The sequence below is a fragment of the Salmo salar genome, chromosome ssa26 (genome assembly GCF_905237065.1).
Source record: "Salmo salar chromosome ssa26, Ssal_v3.1, whole genome shotgun sequence".
NCBI classification, from domain to species: domain Eukaryota; kingdom Metazoa; phylum Chordata; class Actinopteri; order Salmoniformes; family Salmonidae; genus Salmo; species Salmo salar.
Genome location: NC_059467.1, coordinates 40,612,311 through 40,639,388, shown reverse-complemented (window position 1 = coordinate 40,639,388; position 27,078 = coordinate 40,612,311). Strand labels below are relative to the sequence as shown.

The 27,078-nt window shown below is 44.0% G+C and overlaps 1 protein-coding gene across 1 annotated transcript in view; it reads left to right on the top strand.

Annotated features, from left to right (window-relative positions):
- The first annotated feature begins 6,326 nt into the window (after nucleotides 1-6,326).
- The window catches only part of neo1a (neogenin 1a), a 291,539-nt gene continuing 270,787 nt past the window's right edge, over nucleotides 6,327-27,078 (top strand). The window contains exon 1 of the mRNA XM_045708311.1: nucleotides 6,327-6,896. Within this exon, the coding sequence (XP_045564267.1) occupies nucleotides 6,806-6,896 (91 nt within the window). The 5' untranslated portion in view covers nucleotides 6,327-6,805. The remainder of the gene's footprint in view (nucleotides 6,897-27,078) is intronic.

Genomic DNA, 27,078 nt, shown 5'->3' with positions numbered 1-27,078 from the left:
ACTAACAGCAGGTGAAGGAAGGATGCCATTCCTGTATGCTCGTTGTTCTGCATTGTCCAACTGTATTCCAGATGTTCTACTATGCACTCCATCCAGAGCTACGGCCAACCTGTATCATGCAGTGCTGCCTTGTACGGTTCAGCCACGAGAATTTTCTATTGAAGGTGTACAGAATGTAAATAACGTAAAAACAACATGTTTCTTGGATGACCTCCTCCAGCACACCAAATCAAAACTCTGTTCTGCGAGTCTGTTTTGAAATGAAAGCAGGTTTGATGTCTGTGTGTTTTACTGTAAGTGCATTTATTATTTGATCCCCAGCTATTGAAAGCATAGTTTACCTGAAAATAAACCTGAAGGAATACCATGAAAGGTGCAATACAATGCACTGTATCTTTAAGGTATTCTCAAGAGATGAACAGTTTACACAACATGCATGAAAAATGCATCAGACTTGTTGTGAAAAGGTCTCAGGCCACCAAACTACTAGACTAGAGTAATCCTCCAATCCAATTTAATAATATAATATATACCATTTAGCAGACACTTTTATCCAAAGTGACTTACAGTCATGCATGCATATATCTAGTTCTAAATATATCTAGTTCTACAGTCATGCATGCATGTATCTAGTTCTAAAGTACTTATTGTCCTTTATAGCTCAGTTGGTAAAGCATGGTGCTTGTAATGCCAGGGTAGTAGTAGGTTCTATTCACGGATCCACTACCCTGGCGTTACAAGCGTGTTAAAGCGCCATGCTCTACCAAGTGAACTACAAAGGACCATGACTACAACCTAGAACTAGATGTTCTGAGTCATGGTCAACAACATTAATGAGGTTATTTTTTTAATGTTTTTTAATTTTTTTATTACCCCTTTTTCTCTCCAATTTCGTGGAATCCAATTGGTAGTTACAGTCTTGTCTCATTGCTGCAACTCCTGTATGGACTCGGGAGAGGCGAAGTCAAGAGCTGTGCATCCTCCAAAACACAACCCAGCCAAGCTGTACTGCTTCTTGACACAACGCCCGCTTAACACGGAAGCCAGCTGCACCAATGTGTTGTGTCGGAGGAAACACCGTACACCTGGCGACTGTGTCAGCGTGCATTGTGCCCGGCCCGCCACAGGAGTCGCTAGCGCGCGATGGCACAGGAACATCTCTGCCGTCCAAATCCTCCCCTAACCCAGACGACACTGGGCCAATTGTGCGCCGCCCCATGGGTCTTCCGGTCGCGGCCGGCCGCGACAGAGCCTGGACTCGAACCAGGATCTTAGACCACTGCGCCACTTGGGAGGCCCTCATTCATTTTAAATTCAGTCATTCAATTTCAAATCATTACCTAAATTGACCCAAACCCAAATGGAATCGACTTATTGGAGTGATCGTACCAGTTAAAGTTCTGTCTCGTCCTCTGCTCTGTCTCTGGGATCCAGAGGTCAGGTTTTACACTGGCCCAGGTTTGATGCTGCAGTATTTCAGTAGCACACTGTTTGATACGGAACGCTGCACTTCAAAGAAGAAGCAATTAGAATAATTATCACCTGCAAAAGAGCTGTGAAAGAGAGAGAGCAAAAGAACAAGAGAGAGCGAGATGGAGAGAGAAAGGAAGGGAGAAAGCGAGAAACTGCTGACATGTGTGAGGTGAGGTGTGCCAGGTCTTAAAATATGCCTGTGTAAGCACATGTATCATGGGACGTCTCAGTGTACTCTGGTTCCTGCTGAAGTATGTGTTGTGCACTGGCAGGTGAGTTTGCTCTATGAGGCGATGTGCTGCCATCTTCACCCCTGAGTGGGAAGCTAGGTACATAGCAGCTGTTTGTTTTATAGGTCCAAGCGTACGACACACACACTCCCCCACGCAACACAGACAGACAGACAGAGACATGAATGCACAACCCCCTCCCCCCTAAACACACACACAAATCCTTGAACTCTTACATTTGTAGCTAATTGAAATTGAATTAATATCACCCCCACTGTACAATCTCTAAGACAATGGGACAACTGATTGTGCATAATCCCTTAATGTACTCACATATGAGGGGAAATCACTCATCATCCACCCCCATAAAGTATGTACTAGTCCTTGTCATAGCCACTAAGCTATTTTGGGCCCTGGTGTGTGTTAATGAGTTTATAACCTGGTCCCACTGTGTTTACTGGCAAGTGAATGAGGTAATGTCTCATAGCGCGTTCTCTACAGGAAGTGAGCATGTTACCACCCTCCGTCAGGCCAGAGACCACGTCCATCTGACTCATGGTGCCCTAATCCCCCACACCACCTAATCTGACTCAGAATAATAGGATCTGATTCCGACTGGGATCGCATTAATTCTGGTGCCAATGCATGTAATCCACACCAGTCTCACTGCCGTGGGATAAAGTTAGAACTGGAATAATGTGGAATTGGAATAACATCCTTATTATTGTCTTTATTATGTCTTCCAGCATTCTCCAATATCCAAGCTATGGCTGAAGGATGGTCTTTTGTTGTCTCTGTAACAGACCATTGGTGGATAATGAGCTTTCTTTGTGTGTAGGTAGTCGATATGAAACGGTGATTTAGGTTAGCCCAGAGGATACTTCACAGTAATTGGTAGCATCTTTGATAGCTATTCCCACATGAAATCCCCTCTCTTGTTGTTGGCCTAGATTTGTTTGAGACAGTGACAGTGCAAAATTCACAGCACAATAATACTCAACCATGTCATGAAAGTCAATATGCTTCCTGTAACAGTCCACTGTTTAAAAGGTTCAGAATGGTCCAAACGATTCAGAAGGGTCCAAACGATTCACAAAGATCAATAGTTGTATATCTATAGTGACTAATCTAGTGGTATAATTCTATGACGGTTCCCTTAGATCTATAGCATATAGAAACACAGGTTGAAATAGCCTCCTGTGCTTCCATATGCCTAATGAACTCTTCTTAAATGCCAGAGATTAGGTATAACCTCTTCATAATCTGGGTGGAAAAAATGCTTCCTGAGCCGTAAGCAACAAGCTGGTGTTTACAAACCCAAGCATCTGGAAGGATTGATGTGGCCCCTCCTTAACCTTCATGTGCAAATAGATTTTTAACGCTTTACTTCTTTGGTGCAGTAAACTGGAACAGAAACAGCTTTCAGGGCATCGTTGTGTAGACAATTCTTAAACTGTGAAGTTGTATGCTTTCTCAGTGTGTTTTCAACCCTTCAACCCAACAGTTACATTATACATGCATCAGTTCTAATAACACACACATGTTAACGTCATCAAATGTTATATGAATAGTAGCCAACACATGACATGTTAATAAGGTGATAGTAATGCTATTGCTTCTTCTATTTCATCCTCAGGTCTTTTTAAACCATTCCTGATATCTCTCTGGTTTCCTAGTTGGACATTTCAAACCCGACGCCACCGCTAAGTCATGAATATAGATCTCATATTGAGGGTAATTGAGCATGGGGATAGGTCTAGACGCCTTCATTTCTCTACGTCTCGTAGCTGGCCTGGAGAACCATAATATATTCCAGTGTATGGTTCATAGGGCAGGAGGCCTTGCTTGAAATGAGACTGTAGCATCTCCCAACAGTTACACAGGGTTGATTCTGCAAGTCATTGCTGAGTTTTATTCTAAAGCCATAGCTTTTGAGGTGTATCATTGCTCTGAGGCAGAACTGCAATTGGATTATTCACATATGAATTTAATCTAGTGATATAACAACACAGGCGGTTGGTGGCACCTTAATTTGGGAGGACGGGCTTGCGGTAAAGGCTGGAGGGGAATCAGTGGAATGGTATCAAATACATCAAACACTGGTTTCCATGTGTTTGATGTTATTCCATTCTCGCTGTTCCAGCCATTATTATGTGCCGTCCTCCCCTTAGCAGCCTGCACTGTTTAACAGGTCACAGATAACAGAATACATCTACCTGATACTGACTTTTCCCTGATTTTTCTATTCTAGAACAACAACAAAAACATACTACATTTGCATACTGTAAATTGGAAGGCATTTCAGTTCTGTTTCAAATACAGTGCAAAGCTGTATGTAAAAAAAATATATAAAAGAAACGACAATAATTTCAAAGCTTTAAAGGGGGGTTTGCATGGTCATGTGGATGGGGTGGGTATAGTGCTGCTGGCATTAAAGGGGGGGTTGCATGGTCAAGTGAATGGGGTGGGTATAGTGCTGCTGGCATTAAAGGGGGGTTTGCATGGTCATGTGAATGGGGTGGGTATAGTGCTGCTGGCATTAAAGGGGGGTTTGCATGGTCATGTGAATGGGGTGGGTATAGTGCTGCTGGCATTAAAGGGGGTGAGGCATGGTCATGTGAATGGGGTGGGTATAGTGCTGCTGGCATTAAAGGGGGTGAGGCATGGTCATGTGAATGGGGTGGGTATAGTGCTGCTGGCATTAAAGGGGGTGATGCATTGTCATGTGAATGGGGTGGGTATAGTGCTGCTGGCATTAAAGGGGGGTTTGCATGGTCATGTGAATGGGGTGGGTATAGTGCTGCTGGCATTAAAGGGGGGTTTGCATGGTCAAGTGAATGGGGTGGGTATAGTGCTGCTGGCATTAAAGGGGGGGTTGCATGGTCATGTGAATGGGGTGGGTATAGTGCTGCTGGCATTAAAGGGGGTTTGCATGGTCAAGTGAATGGGGTGGGTATAGTGCTGCTGGCATTAAAGGGGGGTTTGCATGGTCATGTGAATGGGGTGGGTATAGTGCTGCTGGCATTAAAGGGGGTGAGGCATGGTCATGTGAATGGGGTGGGTATAGTGCTGCTGGCATTAAAGGGGGTGAGGCATGGTCAAGTGAATGGGGTGGGTATAGTGCTGCTGGCATTAAAGGGGGTGATGCATTGTCATGTGAATGGGGTGGGTATAGTGCTGCTGGCATTAAAGGGGGGTTTGCATGGTCATGTGAATGGGGTGGGTATAGTGCTGCTGGCATTAAAGGGGGGTTTGCATGGTCAAGTGAATGGGGTGGGTATAGTGCTGCTGGCATTAAAGGGGGGTTTGCATGGTCATGTGAATGGGGTGGGTATAGTACTGCTGGCATTAAAGGGGGTGATGCATTGTCATGTGAATGGGGTGGGTATAGTGCTGCTGGCATCTCTATTCACATGCTATGGAATGCATGAGCCAGTGGATGGAGCTCTTCCATATTTCTGAGTGCTTGGGTTCTCCTCAATACATGAGTGAACAAATCAGTGAGTGGGACTGTCAGACTGGTTTCAGGCACCATTTTTCCCAAGTCCTTATGGGTTAGATGCTATGGCCAGAGGGGCAACCCTAGTAATGTTCACATGCTTCATAACTAATATTCCATGGTCACACTATCAATACCACTGGTTCTACACTCAGAATACTCATACATATTGAGATAGATGCAGAACGGAGGTCATTCTGATATTTTATATGATCAGTTTAGTATATTATCATACTGATGTTACTATATTGCTGCAGTATTGTCTAAACTCAATCTAAAATAGCTTTATCTTGTCCTAACAATACGTTAATTATCAGGATTATTTTAAGGCAACAATCTCTGATCACATGAGATCCAGCCAATATGTGAAATAATCTGCCAGCATCAAATAGAGCTACAACAGTATTTAGATGCCTTGGCCAATTAGGATGATGTATACAATAGATGTTTGTCTTGTTGATCAACAGGAAGAACTCATCATGCAAATATTTGGAATGTGCACAAACCTTAGTTTATGAGGACAACACACGTGTTTCTCTCTAAGATGATTCATAGCCTGGGAACAAGGGGTTGAAAATCCCCTGGAAACTCTTTTGCATCGTAACATGGGTGCAGGAATATTGATTTTTATACAGTTAAAAAAGCCTCTATATGAAAATACTACAATTACATTCACCAAGGTGGTATGCTACTATAGCTGGGAGTGAATAAATTAATATTCTACCGTTGCCTTTCATTGCCTATAAAAAATAAAATGTTACAAAGGCCTACAACAAAACTTGACAATTAAATAATATCTAAGCATATTTATAGCCTAACATATTTTTTTTTATGAAAAGATGAATACATTGAATGGAGATTACATTTAAGACATTCTATTGAAAAGATAATCTCACCATTTTGTAAACTACTTGCTGTCACTCACTGGATATACGTTTTCTTTATTTGCTATGTAATGTATATGCTAAATTCATTTGCAGATTGCACAGGTAAAAATGTAAGTGGCTTACTGATCCATTCACCAAGCCATAGTTTAGATTTTGCCAACATATAGCCTAGGTCTACAATCCTGAATTCCGCATGACTCCACGCCCTGTTTTCCGGGGACCCACATAGAATTCCAGCCCTTCCACGCTGCTATTACGTTCCGTTCGCGAGCAGAAGCTGGCTGCGGTGTCGTTTTCTCCGATCAGTCGGACCTTGATCAATCTTTTCAACTGTCCTTGTTCTCGGGTTTTACGCATTTGATTGCAATTGGAATAGCTTGGATTCGTGTGTGACCGTCGATTCCACAATTTTTTTCGACCGAATTGGTTCTGAAGCAATGGATTGACTTCAGTTTTCCTTCAACCCCTCCACCAAGTTGAGAAAACAGTCTAACCTGCGGTCTCTCCATACTTCGAGCTCACAAGCCAGCTAGCTACATGTTTCATCCGGACAGTTTCAAAAGTAGCTGGTACCGGATGTTTTTAAACATTTCGTAGGTGAAACATTGAAGTTCTTCGTTTGTCTCGGAAGTGTATGGAAATAGGTGGCAGAGGATTTTAAACACGGATTTTCTCCGGGGTTCTTGAAGCCTGCAAACATTTATTTTTGATAAGTGATGGCGGAGCGGGGAGCAAGGTTGCTCCTCTCTCTCCTCTGTCTCACCTTTCTTTACCCGGCGACCACCGTGTCAAGACATGCCGACAAAGGTAAACGTTACATTAGTTAATCAATTGGCTACTTTAATAATTTGTTGGTATTACAATGTAACGAGTTTCTGTATCGCGTGTAGAACAACAGCTCGAGCTACTAGGTCTTGCAGTGCACTACTAGCAGCCGACATGGAGCATTGACTTGTAGCTTCTAGACATCTGCAGGCTACGACATGGAGCATTGACTTGTAGCTTCTAGACATCTGCAGGCTACGACATGGAGCATTGACTTGTAGCTTCTAGACATCTGCAGGCTACGACATGGAGCATTGACTTGTAGCTTCTAGACATCTGCAGGCTACGACATGGAGCATTGACTTGTAGCTTCTAGACATCTGCAGGCTACGACATGGAGCATTGACTTGTAGCTTCTAGACATCTGCAGGCTACGACATGGAGCATTGACTTGTAGCTTCTAGACATCTACAGGCTACGACATGGAGTATTGACTTGTAGCTTCTAGACATCTGCAGGCTACGACATGGAGCATTGACTTGTAGCTTCTAGACATCTGCAGGCTACGACATGGAGCATTGACTTGTAGCTTCTAGACATCTGCAGGCTACGACATGGAGCATTGACTTGTAGCTTCTAGACATCTGCAGGCTACGACATGGAGCATTGACTTGTAGCTTCTAGACATCTGCAGGCTACGACATGGAGCATTGACTTGTAGCTTCTAGACATCTGCAGGCTACGACATGGAGCATTGACTTGTAGCTTCTAGACATCTGCAGGCTACGACATGGAGCATTGACTTGTAGCTTCTAGACATCTGCAGGCTACGACATGGAGCATTGACTTGTAGATTCTAGACATCTGCAGGCTACGACATGGAGCATTGACTTGTAGCTTCTAGACATCTGCAGGCTACGACATGGAGCATTGACTTGTAGATTCTAGACATCTGCAGGCTACGACATGGAGCATTGACTTGTAGCTTCTAGACATCTGCAGGCTACGACATGGAGCATTGACTTGTAGCTTCTAGACATCTGCAGGCTACGACATGGAGCATTGACTTGTAGCTTCTAGACATCTGCAGGCTACGACATGGAGCATTGACTTGTAGCTTCTAGACATCTGCAGGCTACGACATGGAGCATTGACTTGTAGCTTCTAGACATCTGCAGGCTACGACATGGAGCATTGACTTGTAGCTTCTAGACATCTGCAGGCTACGACATGGAGCATTGACTTGTAGCTTCTAGACATCTGCAGGCTACGACATGGAGCATTGACTTGTAGCTGCTAGACATCTGCAGGCTAATTAGTCAGCTGCATTTCAGTCAACTAAGGGCCAATGTTTTTTAACCATTTGTTTGTTAGGAGTACTTTTCAGACCACATGACCATGCAGGTGGTAAAACAAATGAAATGCGGTTGTTGTCGAGCCATTTCAAGTGTTTATTGTATTTATTTGTTTTACCTTTTAGCTATTATGTCTGGATTTAACTCCCACGTCACGTTTGTTTCTACGGTCATAATTGACAGATTTATTTATTATGCACTGGTTTAAAAACTCGGGTAGATGCATGCATGGAAATATCTGTCTGTTTATATTTGTCTTGTCTCAAATCGACATTTCGTTGCTTTGTATTATCACAGGTTCAGGTTGCTCGCTCTCTCAAAACCATTAGTCACGTCATTAATTGCAACGGATGGCAAGAACCCGGCTCTATAACCACAAATGAATGACTCTCATTTGGGTTTACTGTCAAGCAATAAGCTAGCATCATCAGTCCGCCAGACATCTCATTACCTGGGCGTCAATACACGTTTGGCTGATGGATAGAAAGTACACAATTTATACCCCCCCCCTTTTTTGTTAATTGGCTACAGTAGAGTAGCTACTGCAATAAGTAATTTTAATTCAGTCTCGTGAAGGCTACATGTGTTTGTGGTGACTTAAACTTTAGTAGTTTGTTTGGGTGATTTTCATTGTCATACTGAATGTTGATGAAATAATAAACATAGGTAACGTCTTGACCCCATGTTTCCTGCTTTATAAAAGGGAATCTGATAGCCAATACATTCCAAGGACTATGAGCGACTGCGACAAATTGAATAGTTATAATGAATATTAAACAAACGGCACATGTTGGAGTGCACACAACACATGGCCGCCTTTATCACATGCTCGGTCTTAGCAAATTCACACCCCTGATAGCCTTGTAAGAGATGAGACGATGTATTTATTTTCAAGCCCTCTGCCGATTATGTTGAAGGCTGGAAAATAATAAACAGTTGAGCAATACAACAGTCAGTATGACATTTTTCCCACGAATCCAGTAAAATGTGAAGTTGTTTTTTAGGGGAAAAAAGCAGGCTAGCTCGCTTTTAAAGGTTCGCCTCCGTTAAAATAATGCATGTGAAGTGAACAGGCCTTAGTGGAGAGACGGGCCTCTGATGGCTGTTGTGCTCTCTTGTGTGAGGAGGCTGATGAAAGAGTCTCTCCTGCATGAAAAGCGCTCTGCAGCGGTGAAGGGGAGTGGGGGGGAAAAAACACAGGCTTTGCTGGAGATCAGTACAAAAGGGAGAGATGGGGGTAGGGTGGAACTGGCCTGACTGTCTGGAAAGTAATAAAACCAGGAGATTAAGGGGTGCAGGGAGTTCCTTTGGGAGCTCTGATTGATTCCAGGGAATTGGACTGAGACCTACACGCAGGGAGAGAGTCTCAAATTACTAATTGTGGGGTCCCCCTTTCTGAAAATATCTGTTTATTCGAAACACATTTCTCTGAGGTCTCAAGTCTTTTGCGAGTAGGTCCGCAGATAGAACTTGTCTTTATCAAAGTTGTGGATTGCAGTGCTAGCTCAAAGGAGATTGAATGTTTCTTCATTCAGTTCTAGCCGCCTCTGGGAACGGGCAAACTCGTTGCTTTTTTTTGGTCCTACTAAAGAATTCAATCTTAACCCACATATAGGAGTAGAGTTCTTCAACATGGCTGCTATCCTATTCCCCGCCCCCATAGCGGTTTAAAGTTCCTAAAGCGCAAGTTTGTCTTTGTAAACAGCTCCTTTTATCTGCCTGTCAGAGGAGTGTAAAATCCATTTAAGTTCCATTTTATCTCCATAATCCTGCTGGGAGGGAATTGTGTGCTAATTGTCTCCCTGTGGACAATGCAAATAACTTGGTGAAATGTGTAAACATTTGGCAACCCCCCCTTCTGGTCCCACAAACCACTCTCCAGGGTTCTATCCCTCTCAGACCACCTCGGCTGCAGGCCTGCAGCAGAGACTTAAAAACTACATCCATTTTCTGTGACGCTCCTAGGATTCTTCTGAGGGCTAAACCACTAAGAACCACATTTTCTCCATTTATTTGGCCAGTGTTCATGGGAGTTTAAAAGTATGTGAATTTTAATATTTCATTGTCTTTATGTGAACTAGGATTTAATGGATGCAACACTTGGCACTATTTTATTTATTATATATTTTGTTCCCTTAGTATGAAGGCAATGCCTGTGCAGGCTACACTACATTAATGATTCATTTCAAATAAAGGTTTAAATAGAAAACCTGCTGGTAAAGCACCGGTAAATGGAAATGGACTTTGGCTGCTCAAATGACCCTTGAGATGATCGGATGAGGCCTTCCCTCCAACTCCTACTGGTGTGTCACACTGGCATGGATTTCAATAGAGACCTTCCTCACCTGATGTTTTCCATGTATACAGTTGAAGTCAGAAGTTTACATACACCTTAACCAAATACATTTAAACTCTGTTTTTCACAATTCCTGACATTTAATCCTAGTAAAAATTCCCTGTCTTAGGTCAGTTAGGATCACCACTTTATTTTAAGAATGTGAAATGTCAGAATAATAGTAGAGAGAATGATTTATTTCAGCTTTTACTTCATCACATTCCCAGTGGGTCAGAAGTTTACATACACTCAATTAGTATTTGGTGGCATTGCCTTTAAATTGTTTTACTTGGGTCAAACGTTTCAGGTAGCCTTCCAAAAGCTTCCCACAATAAGTTGGGTGAATTTTGGCCCATTCCTCCTGACAGAGCTGGTGTAACTGAGTCAGGTTTGTAGGCCTCATTGCTCGCACACACTTTTTCAGTTCTGCCCACAACCTTTCTATGGGATTGAGGTCAGGGCTTTGTGATGGCCACTCCAATACCTTGACTTTGTTGTCCTTAAGCTGTTTTGCTACAACTTTGGAAGTACGCTTGGGGTCATTGTCCATTTGGAAGCCCCTTTTGCGACCAAGCTTTAACTTCCTGACTGATGTCTTGATGTTGCTTCAATATATTCACATACCTTCCCTCCTCATGATGCCATCTATTTTGTGAAGTGCACCGGTCCCTCCTGCAGCAAAGCACCCCCACAACATGATGCTGCCACCCCCGTGCTTCACGGTTGGGATGGTGTTCTTCGACTTGCAAGCCTCCCCCTTTTTCCTTCAAACACAATGATGGTCATTATGGCCAAACAGTTCTATTTTTGTTTCATCACACCAGAGGACATTTCTCCAAAAAGTACGATATTTGTCCCCATGTGCAGTTGCAAACCGTAGTCTGGCTTTTTTATGGCGGTTTTGGAGTAGTGGCTTCTTCCTTGCTGAGCGGCCTTTCAGGTTATGTCGATATAGGACTTGTTTTACTGTGGGTATAGATACTTTTGTACCTGTTTCCTCCAGCATCTTCATAAGGTCCTTTGCTGTTGTTCTGGGATTGATTTGCACTTTTCGCACCAAAGTACGTGCATCTCTAGGAGACAGAATGTGTCTCCTTCCTGAGCGATATGACGGCTGCGTGATCCCATGGTGTTTATACTTGCGTACTATTGTTTGTACAGATGAACGTGGTACCTTCAGGCGTTTGGAAATTGCTCCCAAGGATGAACCAGACTTGTGGAGGACTACAATTATTTTTCTGAGGTCTTGGCTGATTTCTTTTGATTTTCCCACGATGACAAGAAAAGAGGCAGTGAGTTTGAAGGTAGGCCTTGAAATACATCCACAGGTACACCTCCAATTGACTCAAATGATGTCAATTAGCCTATCAGAAGCTTCTAAAGCCATGACATCATTTTCTGGAATTTTCTAAGCTGTTTAAAGGCACAGCCAACTTAGTGTATGTAAACTTCTGACCCACTGGAATTGTGATACAGTGAATTATAAGTGAAATAATCTGTCTGTAAACAATTGTTGGAACAATTACTTGTGTCATGCACAAAGTAGATGTCCTAACCAACTTGCAAAACCTACAGTTTGTTAACCTCACTAGGGTCTGTGGGACGTTAGTGTCCCACCTGGCCAACAGAAATACTCATTATAAAAATTCATGAAACATACAAGTGTTATATATGGGTTTAAAAAAACCTTTTGTTAATCCAACCACTGTCAGATTTCAAAAAGGCTTTACGGCGAAAGCATACCATGTGATTATCTGAGAACAGCGGACAAATCATTACAAACAGTAACCAGCCAAGTAGAAGAGTTACACAATTCAGAAATAGTGATAAAATTAATCACTTACCTTTGATCTTCATATCGGTGCACTCACAAGACTCAATAAATGTTTGTTTTGTTCGATAAAGTCCCTGTTTATATCCAAAAACCGTTTTTTGTTCACGTGTTTTCTTAAGTAATCCACAGGCTCAAACGCAATCACAACAGGGGAACGAAAAATCCAAATAGCATCCTTAAAGTTCGTAGAAACATGTCCATTTTTTTAATAATCAATTCAAGGTTGTTTTTAGCATAAATAATCGATAATATTTCAACCGGACAATAGTCGTCAATATAAAAGGTAAACAAGAAAGGCACGCTCTTGGTCATGCGCATGAAAAAGCTCTGACACTGTAGGGTCCACCCATTCAGACTGGTCTTACCCCCTCATTTTTCAGAATACAAGCCTGAAACAATTTCTAAAGACTCTTGACATCTAGTGGAAGGCATAGGATGTGCAATTTGATTCCTAAGTCAATGGATACTGTGAAGGCATTCAATAGAAAACTACAAAAATAAATCCATCCAGGAAGTAGGAATTTTTTTCTCAGGTTTTCGCCTGCCAAATCAGTTCTGTTATACTTACAGACATTATTTTAACAGTTTTGGAAACTTTAGAGTGTTTTCTATCCAAATCTATATGCATATCCTAGCTTTTGGGCCTGAGTAGCAGGCAGTTTACTTTAGGCACGCTTTTCATCCGGAGGTGAAAATAGTGCCCCCTACCCTAGAGAAGTTGACAAGAAATGTGTGGAGTGGTTGAAAAACGAGTTTTTATGACTCCAACCTAAGTGTAAGTGAACTTCTGACTTCAACTGTATCATCTTGTCACACTGGCTTCGATTTCAATAGAGACCTCCCTCACCTGCTGTCTTTCCTATATATCATCTTGTCACACTGGCTTCGATTTCAATAGAGACCTCCCTCACCTGCTGTCTTTCCTATATATCATCTTGTCACACTGGCTTCGATTTCAATAGAGACCTCCGTCACCTGCTGTCTTTCCTATATATCATCTTGTCACACTGGCTTCGATTTCAATAGAGACCTCCCTCACCTGCTGTCTTTCCTATATATCATCTTGTCACACTGGCTTCGATTTCAATAGAGACCTCCGTCACCTGCTGTCTTTCCTATATATCATCTTGTCACACTGGCTTCGATTTCAATAGAGACCTCCCTCACCTGCTGTCTTTCCTATATTTCACGCTGTTTATGGATAATTTTTTTGTGAGCTATAATTGCTCATAAAGTCCTAATGACCTCTTTTCACTGAGAATCGGATAATTGCATGCTTTGGCAAGTGTTTGATTCATCTGGTCGGCTAATGACACCCTCCCTCATTAGGAGATACTGATGATGTCCTATGGCCAGGGGGGGGGGCGTAGCTCCGCTCAGTCTCCTCTTCAGTGGAGTTGGGAACGGAAAGATCAGTAGATGGATCCAAATAATCAACATGAGCTGTGCTAATTGCTACATTAGCATTGCAGTGAACTTTTTTGAAGTGATCATTTTCAGTATGTTGTTGTCAACATAACCTACTGGCGAAATGGCATCCAGGGGTTATTGTCGTAATTTACGATAACTACTGCCACAGTTTACTTGTAATTGGCAGGAAGCTAGAAAGATCAATATGCCCTGATAATGGCGTTTCATCTGCAATGGTATCTTTTTTTGAAGGCAGGGGTAAATGTATAACCACCAGCTGTGCCCGCCTGCTTTGCTTTCAAGTGGCTTCTGTATTAATCCAAATAGACTATTAGCCCTTTTTTTGCTAACTGCCTAATGTGCAAATTAGATGTTAACAAAACCTAAATTAAATCTTGATTGTGAGAATTGTATTCTGATTGGTTGACATTACACACCACCAACTGTCAGATTGGATGCTTATCATAGTTCTCTGATTGCTATGCTTTTGTCACTATGTTGATTGTTTCCACCATCAACTAAATGAATAAATAGTTGTCTTGGGGGCAGCCATGGATGCACCATGTATTTCCCCCCTATTTAATTCACTGTGGGACGTGCCAGCAAAGGCTCAGATTCATCCATGGGTTACTCCTAGAAACACAACACCCATTCATTACCCAGCACAGCCTACAGGCCAGTCCATAAGACACTCTCTCTTGGTACTGGGTGCATTTTAAAACTATGGTTACATATAAGCAAGATTTACAATAATACATAATTTTTGCCAGCAGTCATTGTTCTGTGTGAATGACATTTGTGTCTATGCTTTGAAAGCTAACCCACAGTGTAGCCAGCGTTGCTATAGAAATGTGAACAGACTGCAGACATGGCAGAGCACCCCTCATCAACACCACTACAGAAAAAGTACCTGCCTTGGAACCTACATTGTTTGATCACTTCAGTTTCCCACATTAAACATTTTGCTTCAGCTATTCGTCTAGCTCTTGAACGTCTGCGGACTGTACTGATGTAACCTAGTAGGGTTGGGTGGTATCCAGATGTTCATACCTTTTCTGTGCTATACCGGGGTATACACTGAATATGCACGTAAAAAAGAATATATATAATATATAAGTGCAAAACAATTTAGGCAACAGGGATCTTGATCCAGGAGGGGATTGAATGTCTCTGCTGTAACCAAGAAGCTTGATCTTGACGCTATTGAAAATCATTACGTCGGTATTTCGAAATACCCCGGTAAACAGTATATCGCCCAAGCATGTAACCTAGGCTTGCTCCATGTAACCTAGGCTTGCTCCATGTAACCTAGGCTTGCTCCATGTAACCTAGGCTTGCTCCATGTAACCTAGGCTTGCTCCATGTAACCTAGGCTTGCTCCATGTAACCTAGGCTTGCTCCATGTAACCATTTTGTCTGTCCTCATTGACCTCCCTCTTCCAAGAGAGCCAAACTACAAAATCAACCCCGTTCAGAAGGCATTGTTTCTACTCTGAATGTTCCCCGTGTTACTCAACAAAGTGCTTGTCATCTCTTTTGATTAGGGTGATGAGCAGTGAGGGCTGCCGGTCGGTTGGAGACAGAGGGAGAAGACTGTTGTGTGTGGAGAGAAGCCAGACTTCTCCCTGCTCCCAGGCCCAGACCAGATCATTGACATGGCTTTGCTATACCCCTGCTGAGATGAAAGGGTTTCTCTGTCTGAGCTTTGGTCTCGTTCTACCATGGCACAGCACACAGTGAAACATGGCTAGTGCATCGTTCTCCATCATCCACTGCCAGCGTGGTGCCAACTTGTTCCCTTCTTTCCAAGGCCTGTTGTTCCTCCGATTCTGGTTGGCCTTTCAAAGTCCTTCAAAGGCTTTTGGAGCAAGCTATCGCTTTTAGCTCCAAATGCTAACTTTAGCCCTAATTACTCCAGGGCAAGCTAGCTAGAACATTATGTGCCTCTGTGTTGCTATTGTAGCTAATGGTCTCTGAGAGAACATGACATGTCTGTGTTTTTATCAGTTACTGTGCATTAAGGTTCTGTGCAGCCTGGCTTAAAAGGGTACCATTCCCTCTAGTGGCTGTAATTGTGGATCTTTCTATGGCTTTTGAATCAGGGGTATGTGGGATAGTGTCAGTGGCTGGCTATTGAAAACACAGGCTTTAAGGGTGAAATTGAAATGCTTATGGATTATATTGGTGCAGTGTCTGATGGATACAGGAGAGAACCCATAGTCCACCTGAGCTGCTGTCAGAAGGGCATGCATTAGCACCATAGTAGATCTCTATGAGCTGCTGTCAGAAGGGCATGCATTAGCACCATAGTAGATCTCTAGTGAAGTTATTGGAATAACAAGCATTAGCCTTTGTAGCACATTCATTCACATTCTGTAATCTAGGTGTGATGCAAGACTGTAGCCACAGTCGTGATGGATGCTGTCATTTCATTCATTGTTTATAAAGATACAAGGGGAGCCATGCATCCCGATGCCCCATTTGGTAAACAAAGCACACTCGACAACAGCAAAACGACAACAGCAAAATAACTGCAGGAAATGGCAGTAATGCACATTAATACGAGCAGAGGCCACGGTTAGCAACGAGACTTTTTTTTTTTTTTTTTTTTTTGTCCCTCCGTACTCGGTGTTCATGCCAAACTTCATAAGCTTTGTGGGCTGTTCCAAAGGCATCTTTCTGCAAACTCGGCAGGACTGCGAGGACAGTTTCACAAAAATTTCCTCAAACTTTTGGGTTCTGCCCGAGCTCCTGCCGTGGTGTCCCCTGCCAGCGGTGGCAGCTGCAGAGGATTATGACACATGCAAGCTGTGCTAGTCAGCGAGGCTCGGCCTAACCAGAAACTAGGCCCTGTTTTACACAGAGCCCATTTAGAGCCCTCTTCCACAATGAGGCAAAAGGGGGGGATTGTTCATGGATTTGTACTCTGCAAGTGCCGGAGGAGGCCTGGAAATCAGACCTTGAAGTTTCAAAGCAGATCTATTCTCTTTAGAAGATGAACAATAAACTGTGGAGTCCATCTTTTTGTTGAGTCGTGGTTCCAAAAACATGGTGTGGTATGATGCTGCTTTGTTCTGAATGCTTTTAAAGCATTTATACTGTTCTCTCTCTACACAAGCGTCTCTCTTCTGAAGTGCTAGCATAGGCCTATGTAATAGTTACAATACCAGTCGTTCTCCATTTTACAGTAGAAGGAACACCGAAGGAAGATTAAGGGTCAACATGACAATGACAAATGTCTCCCTGGCAATTGTTTCATTACTTGAACACTCTTATCAATTGTAACTCTGGAGAACTTTTAATGCCTTTTTTTTTTTTTAAGGTTCTAAATATCATTCTTGGCATCAAACCTCTCCATAAATTAAGGATGATTGTAATATTCTCCTGGAAACTATGATTAATAACCTTAATTTGATTCCACTATACCTTCTGGAGTTTTCCATCCACAGCACGCACACGTGAATTTATCCTCCACTGTTTGTTGGATGCCATCGAGGTTATGAAGAATTAGCCTGAATGGGTTTTGGGAAGTGAGATCATAAAAGGTACATGCATGAAAATGAATTCATCACTAGTAATTAGACCACTTGAACACGATCAAACCTGCTCCTCCATTGATGTTTTATTGGCATGGGCATTCTCCAATTTGGTCAGCCTAATTTGAACCTAGTTAACACTGACCCAGCTTGTCAGAATTATTTTAATGGGTTTGCTGGCATCTCTGTGTCTAAACAATACAAGGGCAGCCCCACAGCGACCTAGTTCGCTGACCAAATGAACTCTTATTGTTTTCTCTGAAACCTCCGTCTTCGTCTCTGCTCTTGATACACCAGTCATACCCAGTGGTGCTCGGCTTAACATAGTGTGCATGACTGAAATCCACCCCACACTCTCTGTACACCCCCCTCCACTCAGTCAAAGGAGCACTTCTTACGCTGGAGGGGTGTGGGGGCAGTCAGTCACAGAGGGAGGATTGTGAGGGCTGCTTAAATAAACCCCCTGTCATCGTCTTGTGCCCAGCCTATGGCTTTTGGCAGCTTCAGATATGAAGAGGTGTGTGGTTGTGGGTATGTGTATGCATGCCATCCGTTCTCGGATGAACAGCTGTTTTATCAGAGTTGCATGGCATTAAAAAAACGATTAGTTTACCTGGTCTAGCAGAAGGGTGGGCATATAAATTAGTTTTGCTTTTGACACACAGCCATCAGCAGAGATTTATCTGGTTTAGTTCCCTAGGAGACTGTCAACTAACAGAATAGCTCCCTCAGAAAGGAGGGAAAGGCAAGCTTTGATTCTACCACTTTGATTCTACCACTTTGATTCGATCAGTCTTTTTAAAATAAGAAGCTATTTTAGGCAGAGACAAAATTGTAGATTTGCAGGCAGCTGTGAATGACAAATGAGAGAGGTTGTGTGGTTTGGGCATGTTGCTTTCAGACTGCTCCTAAAGAGCTAAAAGTGTGTGTGTGTGTGTGTGTGTGTGTGCCGATAAATAGTTTACAAGAGCCACAGACATGAAACTTTGAGCCTCAACGTAGCGACTTGTCAAATGCGGAGGTGGATCACACTTCAGAGGTTAGAAACTCTTGACTCAGATAAACTACCTGAGAGAACTCCCCTTGCTTTCATGTCTAATTATAGTCTTTTAAATAGTTAATGAGTCTCTGTGAATTTGGCGAGCAGGTCCCGAACCATTCCCTTTGAAGTAGCAATGGTTTCCTTCAGAAGTTTTTTAAAATTTATTGTTTTACAAGTAAAGTGGTTAAGTCTTTGTAGTAGAATTGCATCTTAACCGCCACCCATTTTGTCTCAAGTGGGTGTAGAACTATTTTAACTTTTACCAGAAAGTATGTAGGTGCCAGAAATGTCAACTGCCTTGGCAGTGTAATTCTAAGTATTATTTTGGAACTAAAGTTCATCTGGATCCAAAGGACTGCCAGAACACACATTACATTAGTTATAGAGGTAGAGTTCTAGACCAGCGGTTCCCAACCTTTTCTGTTCTGGGGACCAACAAATCACTGTCAATCTCTTGAGGACCACCATTCGTGCAGTCGCAGTTATTTTTTTACATTATATCTTGTCGGTCAAATGTTGTTAATTTTAGCAATGAATGTAAGAAATTAAAGGGTTGTTATTTATAAACATTTTACATTGTGAAAAGCAATGTTAAATTGCTTATTATACTCCCAGCTGTTGTTATTTTTAGTAGAGAAGGAAAAATGTAAAACAAATAAATTTGCGGGCCACCTGCAGTACCCCCGCGGACCACCGACGGTCAGGTTGGGAAGCACTGGTCTAGACGAGTTGCTTTTGGTTATGTGACTAGTCGAGTTGCAGATGCTGATGAAGCCATTCCAGTGTCTACGTTGTTGTCAGCTTTGGTACACTGTCCCTTTAAATCTGCATCACGTCTCCCTGAACCTCCCAGATTTGGTTGTGATTTCATTTGCTACCATGGTGACCCTGCAACTCCTCCTGGTTGTTTATATTAACTTGTGTTTCTGTGGGTAAATCCGGAACAGGATAGATGTTCTGGTGTGTCCTGGAGCTCCCCTATTGCACGTGGCACCACTGGCTGCAGTGACCTTTCACTAACAGGTCCAGAGTGGTGGCAGAAATGGCCAAATTACAGTCTGAACATATTTAATGCGCTGTTATGATGTAATAGAATTGGCCATCTTTAGTGACTCTTGCCTGGGCCCGAACTCATCAGAGCTGAATAGATCTGCCTGAACACCACTCACGGCAGGTTATTTAGCTTTTTAGTTACTCTTTAGAAATGGTCAGTTGCACCTCTTTACTATAGAAATGGTTGATTTGGAGCTTTGCTATATGAATGAGCTGATGGTAATGGAACGTGATTGGGCTGGGTAACTCAAGACATTAACTTGTGCATACAGTGAGAGGCCCCCTCGGTGACAGGAATGTTGAGGTTTTCAAAGGCATTTTCTTTGAGGTGGCCTCGAGCCTGCGTGAAAATACTACACCTCCCCAGGGGGCCATGCACCGAAGCTCAAGGAGTGATGGGAAAGTGAAGACGCCACCCTAGTTGTCTGAATGAGGACCAGTCTCGTTTCTCATAGGCCTGTACTATTCTAGTCTGAGAAGTGTGAATATTTTACATCCATTTTCATGAAAGCCATACGAATATACCAATACACCGACATGAACTCAATAGCACTGATTTCAGTTGGAAAAATATGTATATTATCTTTATGTTACCTGTATCTAAATACAGATGTGACCTTCCTCTGCTGCTTAAAGGGAGGAGGAGGAGAGTGAAACAGGGAGGAGGGAAGGCCTGCAGAGATGAGGTTGTTTCAGAGTGATGGAAACCAGCTGCATCGGCTCCCTCAGACTCCCTCAATGTTTATTTTTAACCTTTATTTAACTAGGTAAGTCAATTAAGAACAAATTCTTATTTACAATGATGTCCTACCGGGGAAGAGTGGGTTAACTGCCTTGTTCAGGGGCATAACGACAGATTTTTACCTTGTCAGCTCTGGGATTCGATCCAGCAACCTTTCGGTTACTGGCCCAACGCTCTAGGCTACCTGCCGCCCCTTAAGCCTGACTTCTGACCCCAGCCTCTCCCCCATCCTCATGACACGTCATTTAGTGACAGGAGGCAGCACAGTTACAAAATGGAGATGGAGAGAGCTCAGCGGGAGCACCTGCAGAATGACAGCGGCATTCCAACACTGACTGGGACCTGAGAGACAGATGTCGTGAGACCATGGGGACAGGATTGGAGGAGGGGGGGAAGTTTGTGGAGGATCAGGCCAGCTCTTACCATGCAACCATAACAAGGTGTCCTATCATGAAGGCAGGAGGAAGAGCATTAATGACACACGGTGGTAGTTACCTTTACGAGAGCTCCCGAGGCAAAGCCTGCATTGTTAATATATTAATGCAGTCCGTAAATGAAATGCTAAATGAGTGGTCAAACATTTCATTATTTGTTGACTCTACTTTTTTTATTTTCAAAGCAGGGCTTTGTGAGATTCATGAAGTAGGCCACTGTTGAGATGTCCTGTAAAGGGGACTTTTCCTATGGTCATGGAAGGACAAAGCAGTAGTACCAGACTGTCACACTGACTGGTGACTGTGTCTCTGTGCCAATTCCCTCATGCCCTTTCTCAAATCACTTTCATTTGACCACTGAATCACATTTGAACTGTGTTTGTTGGCCCTGGCTTGTTCAGGTTTGTACTAAACCACAGATGGACTATTGGATGGATGGAAGCTAAATGGTTTCTGCTTTAGGGCTGCTTTCATACTCCATTTACTAGAGTGGTCGAAATTAGTCCTGAGTGTGTAAGCATGTCGATCAACCTTCCAGGACACCCGCTGTACATATTTCCTCCAGTCTGTTACTTTGGTAAAAGGCTTGAAGTTTGATCTTTCTTAATGAAAATTCACTTGGAATTATAAACATCTTGTGCAAGCGTCCGTCAGTTTTGCTGCTTCCTAAACACACTTATTAGCATATTCAGAGTTTAACAATGTAAGAGTTGAATCCTGTTCAATATGCCCAAAGTGTCCTCTTCATAATCCCAGCCTATTCTGCCTTTTTCATTTCCTCTTACAATAATCCCACACTGGGTTACAATGGTTAGAGGTTTTATTAGCTAGCGCAAGCTAGCGGGGTGCTATTTGATATAGAAGAGTCTGGAGTCTTAATGAGGAAGCTCTGTAGGACCCCTTACCCTGTTCAGCCTTCAATCAATGGACCCAATCTCTACTCCTGTCCTACGCCTGCTCCCACACCCCACGGTGCCACTGCATTCCCAGCCTGGCGGGGCAGTGTCTGTAAGCCAGGGCTATGTCACGCACCCCTGTCATCTCCCAACCACTACAGAGGGGCGGGTCACAGGTTCAAGTGCTCCCCGTGAGGTAACGCCTGGGATGCCTAGCGCCTGTACGCCGGCCCACACGCTGGCTACCGTGGTAATTAATTTCTAATGAGAAAGGAATTGCCTGGCTGCCTCTCCTTTCTCTCTCCTCTCCCCTCACACTCACTCACACGCTTTCTCTCTGAAGTCTGCGTGGGAGAAAATAAGAACCTTTCCTCTCCTAGCTCATCCCTGGTGAAGGGTCTGAGGGGAAGCTATCCTCTCCTAGCTCATCCCTGGTGAAGGCTCTGAGGGGAAGCTATCCTCTCCTAGCTCATCCCTGGTGAAGGCTCTGAGGGGAAGCTATCCTCTCCTAGCTCATCCCTGGTGAAGGCTCTGAGGGGAAGCTATCCTCTCCTAGCTCATCCCTGGTGAAGGCTCTGAGGGGAAGCTATCCTCTCCTAGCTCATCCCTGGTGAAGGGTCTGAGGGGAAGCTATCCTCTCCTAGCTCATCCCTGGTGAAGGGTCTGAGGGGAAGCTATCCTCTCCTAGCTCATCCCTGGTGAAGGCTCTGAGGGGAAGCTATCCTCTCCTAGCTCATCCCTGGTGAAGGCTCTGAGGGGAAGCTATCCTCTCCTAGCTCATCCCTGGTGAAGGCTCTGAGGGGAAGCTATCCTCTCCTAGCTCATCCCTGGTGAAGGCTCTGAGGGGAAGCTATCCTCTCCTAGCTCATCCCTGGTGAAGGCTCTGAGGGGAAGCTATCCTCTCCTAGCTCATCCCTGGTGAAGGGTCTGAGGGGAAGCTATCCTCTCCTAGCTCATCCCTGGTGAAGGCTCTGAGGGGAAGCTATCCTCTCCTAGCCCATCCCTGGTGAAGGGTCTGAGGGGAAGCTATCCTCTCCTAGCTCATCCCTGGTGAAGGCTCTGAGGGGAAGCTATCCTCTCCTAGCTCATCCCTGGTGAAGGCTCTGAGGGGAAGCTATCCTCTCCTAGCTCATCCCTGGTGAAGGCTCTGAGGGGAAGCTATCCTCTCCTAGCTCATCCCTGGTGAAGGCTCTGAGGGGAAGCTATCCTCTCCTAGCTCATCCCTGGTGAAGGGTCTGAGGGGAAGCTGTCCTCTCCTAGCTCATCCCTGGTGAAGGCTCTGAGGGGAAGCTGTCCTCTCCTAGCTCATCCCTGGTGAAGGGTCTGAGGGGAAGCTATCCTCTCCTAGCTCATCCCTGGTGAAGGCTCTGAGGGGAAGCTATCCTCTCCTAGCTCATCCCTGGTGAAGGCTCTGAGGGGAAGCTGTCCTCTCCTAGCTCATCCCTGGTGAAGGGTCTGAGGGGAAGCTATCCTCTCCTAGCTCATCCCTGGTGAAGGGTCTGAGGGGAAGCTATCCTCTCCTAGCTCATCCCTGGTGAAGGGTCTGAGGGGAAGCTATCCTCTCCTAGCTCATCCCTGGTGAAGGCTCTGAGGGGAAGCGGTCCTCTCCTAGCTCATCCCTGGTGAAGGCTCTGAGGGGAAGCTATCCTCTCCTAGCTCATCCCTGGTGAAGGCTCTGAGGGGAAGCTATCCTCTCCTAGCTCATCCCTGGTGAAGGCTCTGAGGGGAAGCTATCCTCTCCTAGCTCATCCCTGGTGAAGGCTCTGAGGGGAAGCTATCCTCTCCTAGCTCATCCCTGGTGAAGGCTCTGAGGGGAAGCGATCCTCTCCTAGCTAGTCTCAGGGTGGCTGAGGAGAAATCTGCCTTACTAATTCTGGAGTCTCCATGTTTGGGAGCGGGAATACCCTGTGGAGAAATCTTACACCTCGTAAGTTGTATGGAGGACCCTGTGAGATGGGGATGGAACAGTCTACAAGGTAAGGTTTTACTCTGTTCGAAGGTATGACTGTCTGTTGGTTTTTTAATTCTGTCGCAGCTCCACCAAGCATCCATTCACCTTCATAACTCCCATCTGGCAAAGTGCTATTAGCATCATTCAAACAGCGTTTCATTTTTACCAGACAAAGGGGGAAAAAGGATTCTTCAGCCTATTCAATGTTACTTAATTAAAGCCGGTGTGTGTTGTGGTTTTTGTTCAGTGTCGCGGCGGTCTGTATTGATACAAATCCCTGAAGGAAACAATCCTGTCAAATGCAGAAAGCCATTAGCTAGCCAGGGCCTGGCCTCTCTCCCTACTGAGTCAGTAGTAGCCAGGGCCTGGCCTCTCTCCCTACTGAGTCAGTAGTAGCCAGGGCCTGGCCTCTCTCACTACTGAGTCAGTAGTAGCCAGGGCCTGGCCTCTCTCCCTACTGAGTCAGTAGTAGCCAGGGCCTGGCCTCTCTCCCTACTGAGTCAGTAGTAGCCAGGGCCTGGCCTCTCTCCCTACTGAGTCAGTAGTAGCCAGGGCCTGGCCTCTCTCCCTACTGAGTCAGTAGTAGCCAGGGCCCGGCCTCTCTCCCTACTGAGTCAGTAGTAGCCAGGGCCCGGCCTCTCTCCCTACTGAGTCAGTAGTAGCCAGGGCCCGGCCTCTCTCCCTACTGAGTCAGTAGTAGCCAGGGCCTTGCCCGGCCTCTCTCCCTACTGAGTCAGTAGTAGCCAGGGCCTTGCCCGGCCTCTCTCCCTACTGAGTCAGTAGTAGCCAGGGCCTTGCCCGGCCTCTCTCCCTACTGAGTCAGTAGTAGCCAGGGCCTTGCCCGGCCTCTCTCCCTACTGAGTCAGTAGTAGCCAGGGCCTTGCCTATTTATCCACTGTAAATGAGCTTAGCGCTTGTCATAATAAAGTCAGGAAATGAACTGTACTCACACAAGTGAAAAAAGCCGATAGCGATTAATCGGCCGAATTAAATACATTTTTTTAAATGTTATTTATTTGTAATAATGACAATTACAACAATACTGAATGAACACTTATTTTAACTTAATATAATACATCAATAAAATCTATTTAGCCTCAAATAAATAATGAAACATGTTCAATTTGGTTTAATCGGTCGACCTCTAGTAGTAATTATAGTCTATTGACCAAAGTTTTACATGTGCATCTAGAGTACTATAAAAATAATGATGAAGGCCATGCTTTTGATTCAAACACAACGCATGCAAAAACATCACGTGACCTGAGTTCAGGTATGAACTGTGTGGGGCCGACTTCATTCCTCAGGACCAGCCTGTTTGCCTTGGCTAACCGCACCTGGCTGGCTGACTTCTTCCCTCAGGTATTTTAGCCTGACTCCCTGTAGTAGTTGGTTACCTCAAATGTCACCGCTGAAGCATTTTAGAGCTTGAGTTTTAGTTTGAGGTTGTTTTTTGACTGCATCTTGATCAGATTTAAATGTTTGGGATTTACTTTTTAAAAGCCAGGCATCATTGTAGGTTACTTTAACTTTCACCTCCTAAAGCCTAATGCATTTGCAAGCAGTCAATGCTAACTAGCTAAACGCTAACTCCTGGAACAATTTGGAAATTGTGTTTCTATTTGTATCCTGAGGTGATGGATCAGAGGATATCTGGCACACATATGTGGGCTAAGTCTAATTGATATTTAGCCCTGCCCAGCTTAAACTAGCGGTAAGCAGATTTCTATTGAGGATTTTCCAGATTAAGTCCAGGAGTTCAATCTCTCCTGCTTTTGTCTATTCTCTCTTTGTCCCAAATGCCCCCTTAACCTGGGATTTACTAGCATATGAAGAGGAAATGAGGAAAGATAAAACTATAAATTCAAGGCAAAACCCCTCTCAAAGTAAATGTTCACTCTGCATCGTCTGTCACTTCAGGCACACATCCTGTTTTCCATCAGTTGATTTTGTATCCCTTAGCAGCTCCATATTCCTTCAAAGTGGCGCTTCATCAACATCTGGAAGTGAATTACTCAAGGTAAACCCATTCTAATGGAATCACAGGGTCTGGCCATGCATCTCTCCTTAGGTTTTTCTGCCTTAATAATGGTGGAAATGAGATTATGACTGCCTTCCAATTACCTGTTTGGGTGGATGGAGGGGAAGTGGAAGCGGATGGGCCGTCTTGTCTTTTGTTTCTCGGGTTTTCTCTAGCGATACACCTCAAACCTGGAGGCCACGTTCAACCAAAATGCTGCCGTGTCTGTTTACGGCTGCGAATCGTCCCAGTAGAATCCCAGGCAGGCACTTCATTTAAGCGTAGTTAAGTGATTTAGCATCTGTTTTTTATAGGGCCCTTGTGAGCCACAACATTTCTGTCCACCCCTGTGGCGTCAGGGCTCCTATTTGAATTTCAATTTGGCCCTGAATATTGTTGCAAGGGTGTGTATTTATATGAACAGGTTGGGGGCTAGGAGCTGGTGTGTGTCTGTGGAATATTCAGCGTGACCAATGGGTGGCTCATTTGAGGCTTGTTGGTGTGTTCTCAGGGGGCAATGACTTTATCTACTGCCCGCAGGGTGAAACCAGCCTCTATTCTTCACATCCCATCACCCCCACCCCCCCAACTATCCATAGAACACAGTCAGCACAATCAATAACAACCTCTCCCCCCTACTCCCCCCTACCTCCTCTTCTGTCCTGGCACCCCCTAGTTTCCTGGTTTCCATTTATCAAGAGTGATGTCACTTCATCACTCTGTCCACCAACACCTCAGTTTGAATAATTGTATTAGATTATCTACGGTGGCAATATTTTTCGCCCCGCCTCAAGTCTCTGGGAATCCAAAGGGCTTTTTCCAAAGCACTAAAGAACCAGCCATATGTTGTATGTATCTTTGCCGCAATTTATAATTTATTTATTTTTCCATATGATGTTGCTTAGTCATGGTTCATTGAGTTCCCCAGTTGTCCCCACTGAATGAAATTGTAATGTTCTATATTTCAAATCCATTTCAATTGACTCTATGGGTTCTCCGTGGTTTGTCCTTTATCACGTAGTAGAGCATCATGATTCCATGAAAAGCAGATCCCAAGCTACGGATGGTAGAAAAGGAGGAATTCACACTGGAAACCAATCACCTCCACTGTATTCATACAGTGATTGTATTTATCGCACACATTTGTTAGAACATTCTTTGAAACTCTAGCTGGTAATGAACATGTAGGATGCGACGATGTTGAAGGACGACTTTATGATGACCTCTACTATTACACACCAGAGGTAACTGTCAAGGGATTGTGTTTGAGTTTGTAGAATGCTGTGGATCATGCTTTAGTGAAATGATTTTATGGAGACTGTGTTTAAAAATCTAACTTGGGCATCTGCCTTCTTGTGAGATGCTACACCTTTTATCTCTGGTTTGTATAAAACAGATGCCACCTGATAAACTGTCACCTGAAAATACTCCTAGCACCAAGTCTGTTGCAACATGATTAAGATTTATACTGGAAATAACATGGCAGACAGAGGGGGGAGGGGAGATGAGGGGGGAGGGGGAGAAAACCCTCTTTGGCTATTACGCGCACGCTACTACCTTGAAAGCCACATTAGATCTCTTTCCCCATACAGCACACAACCATTAATAATGGATAC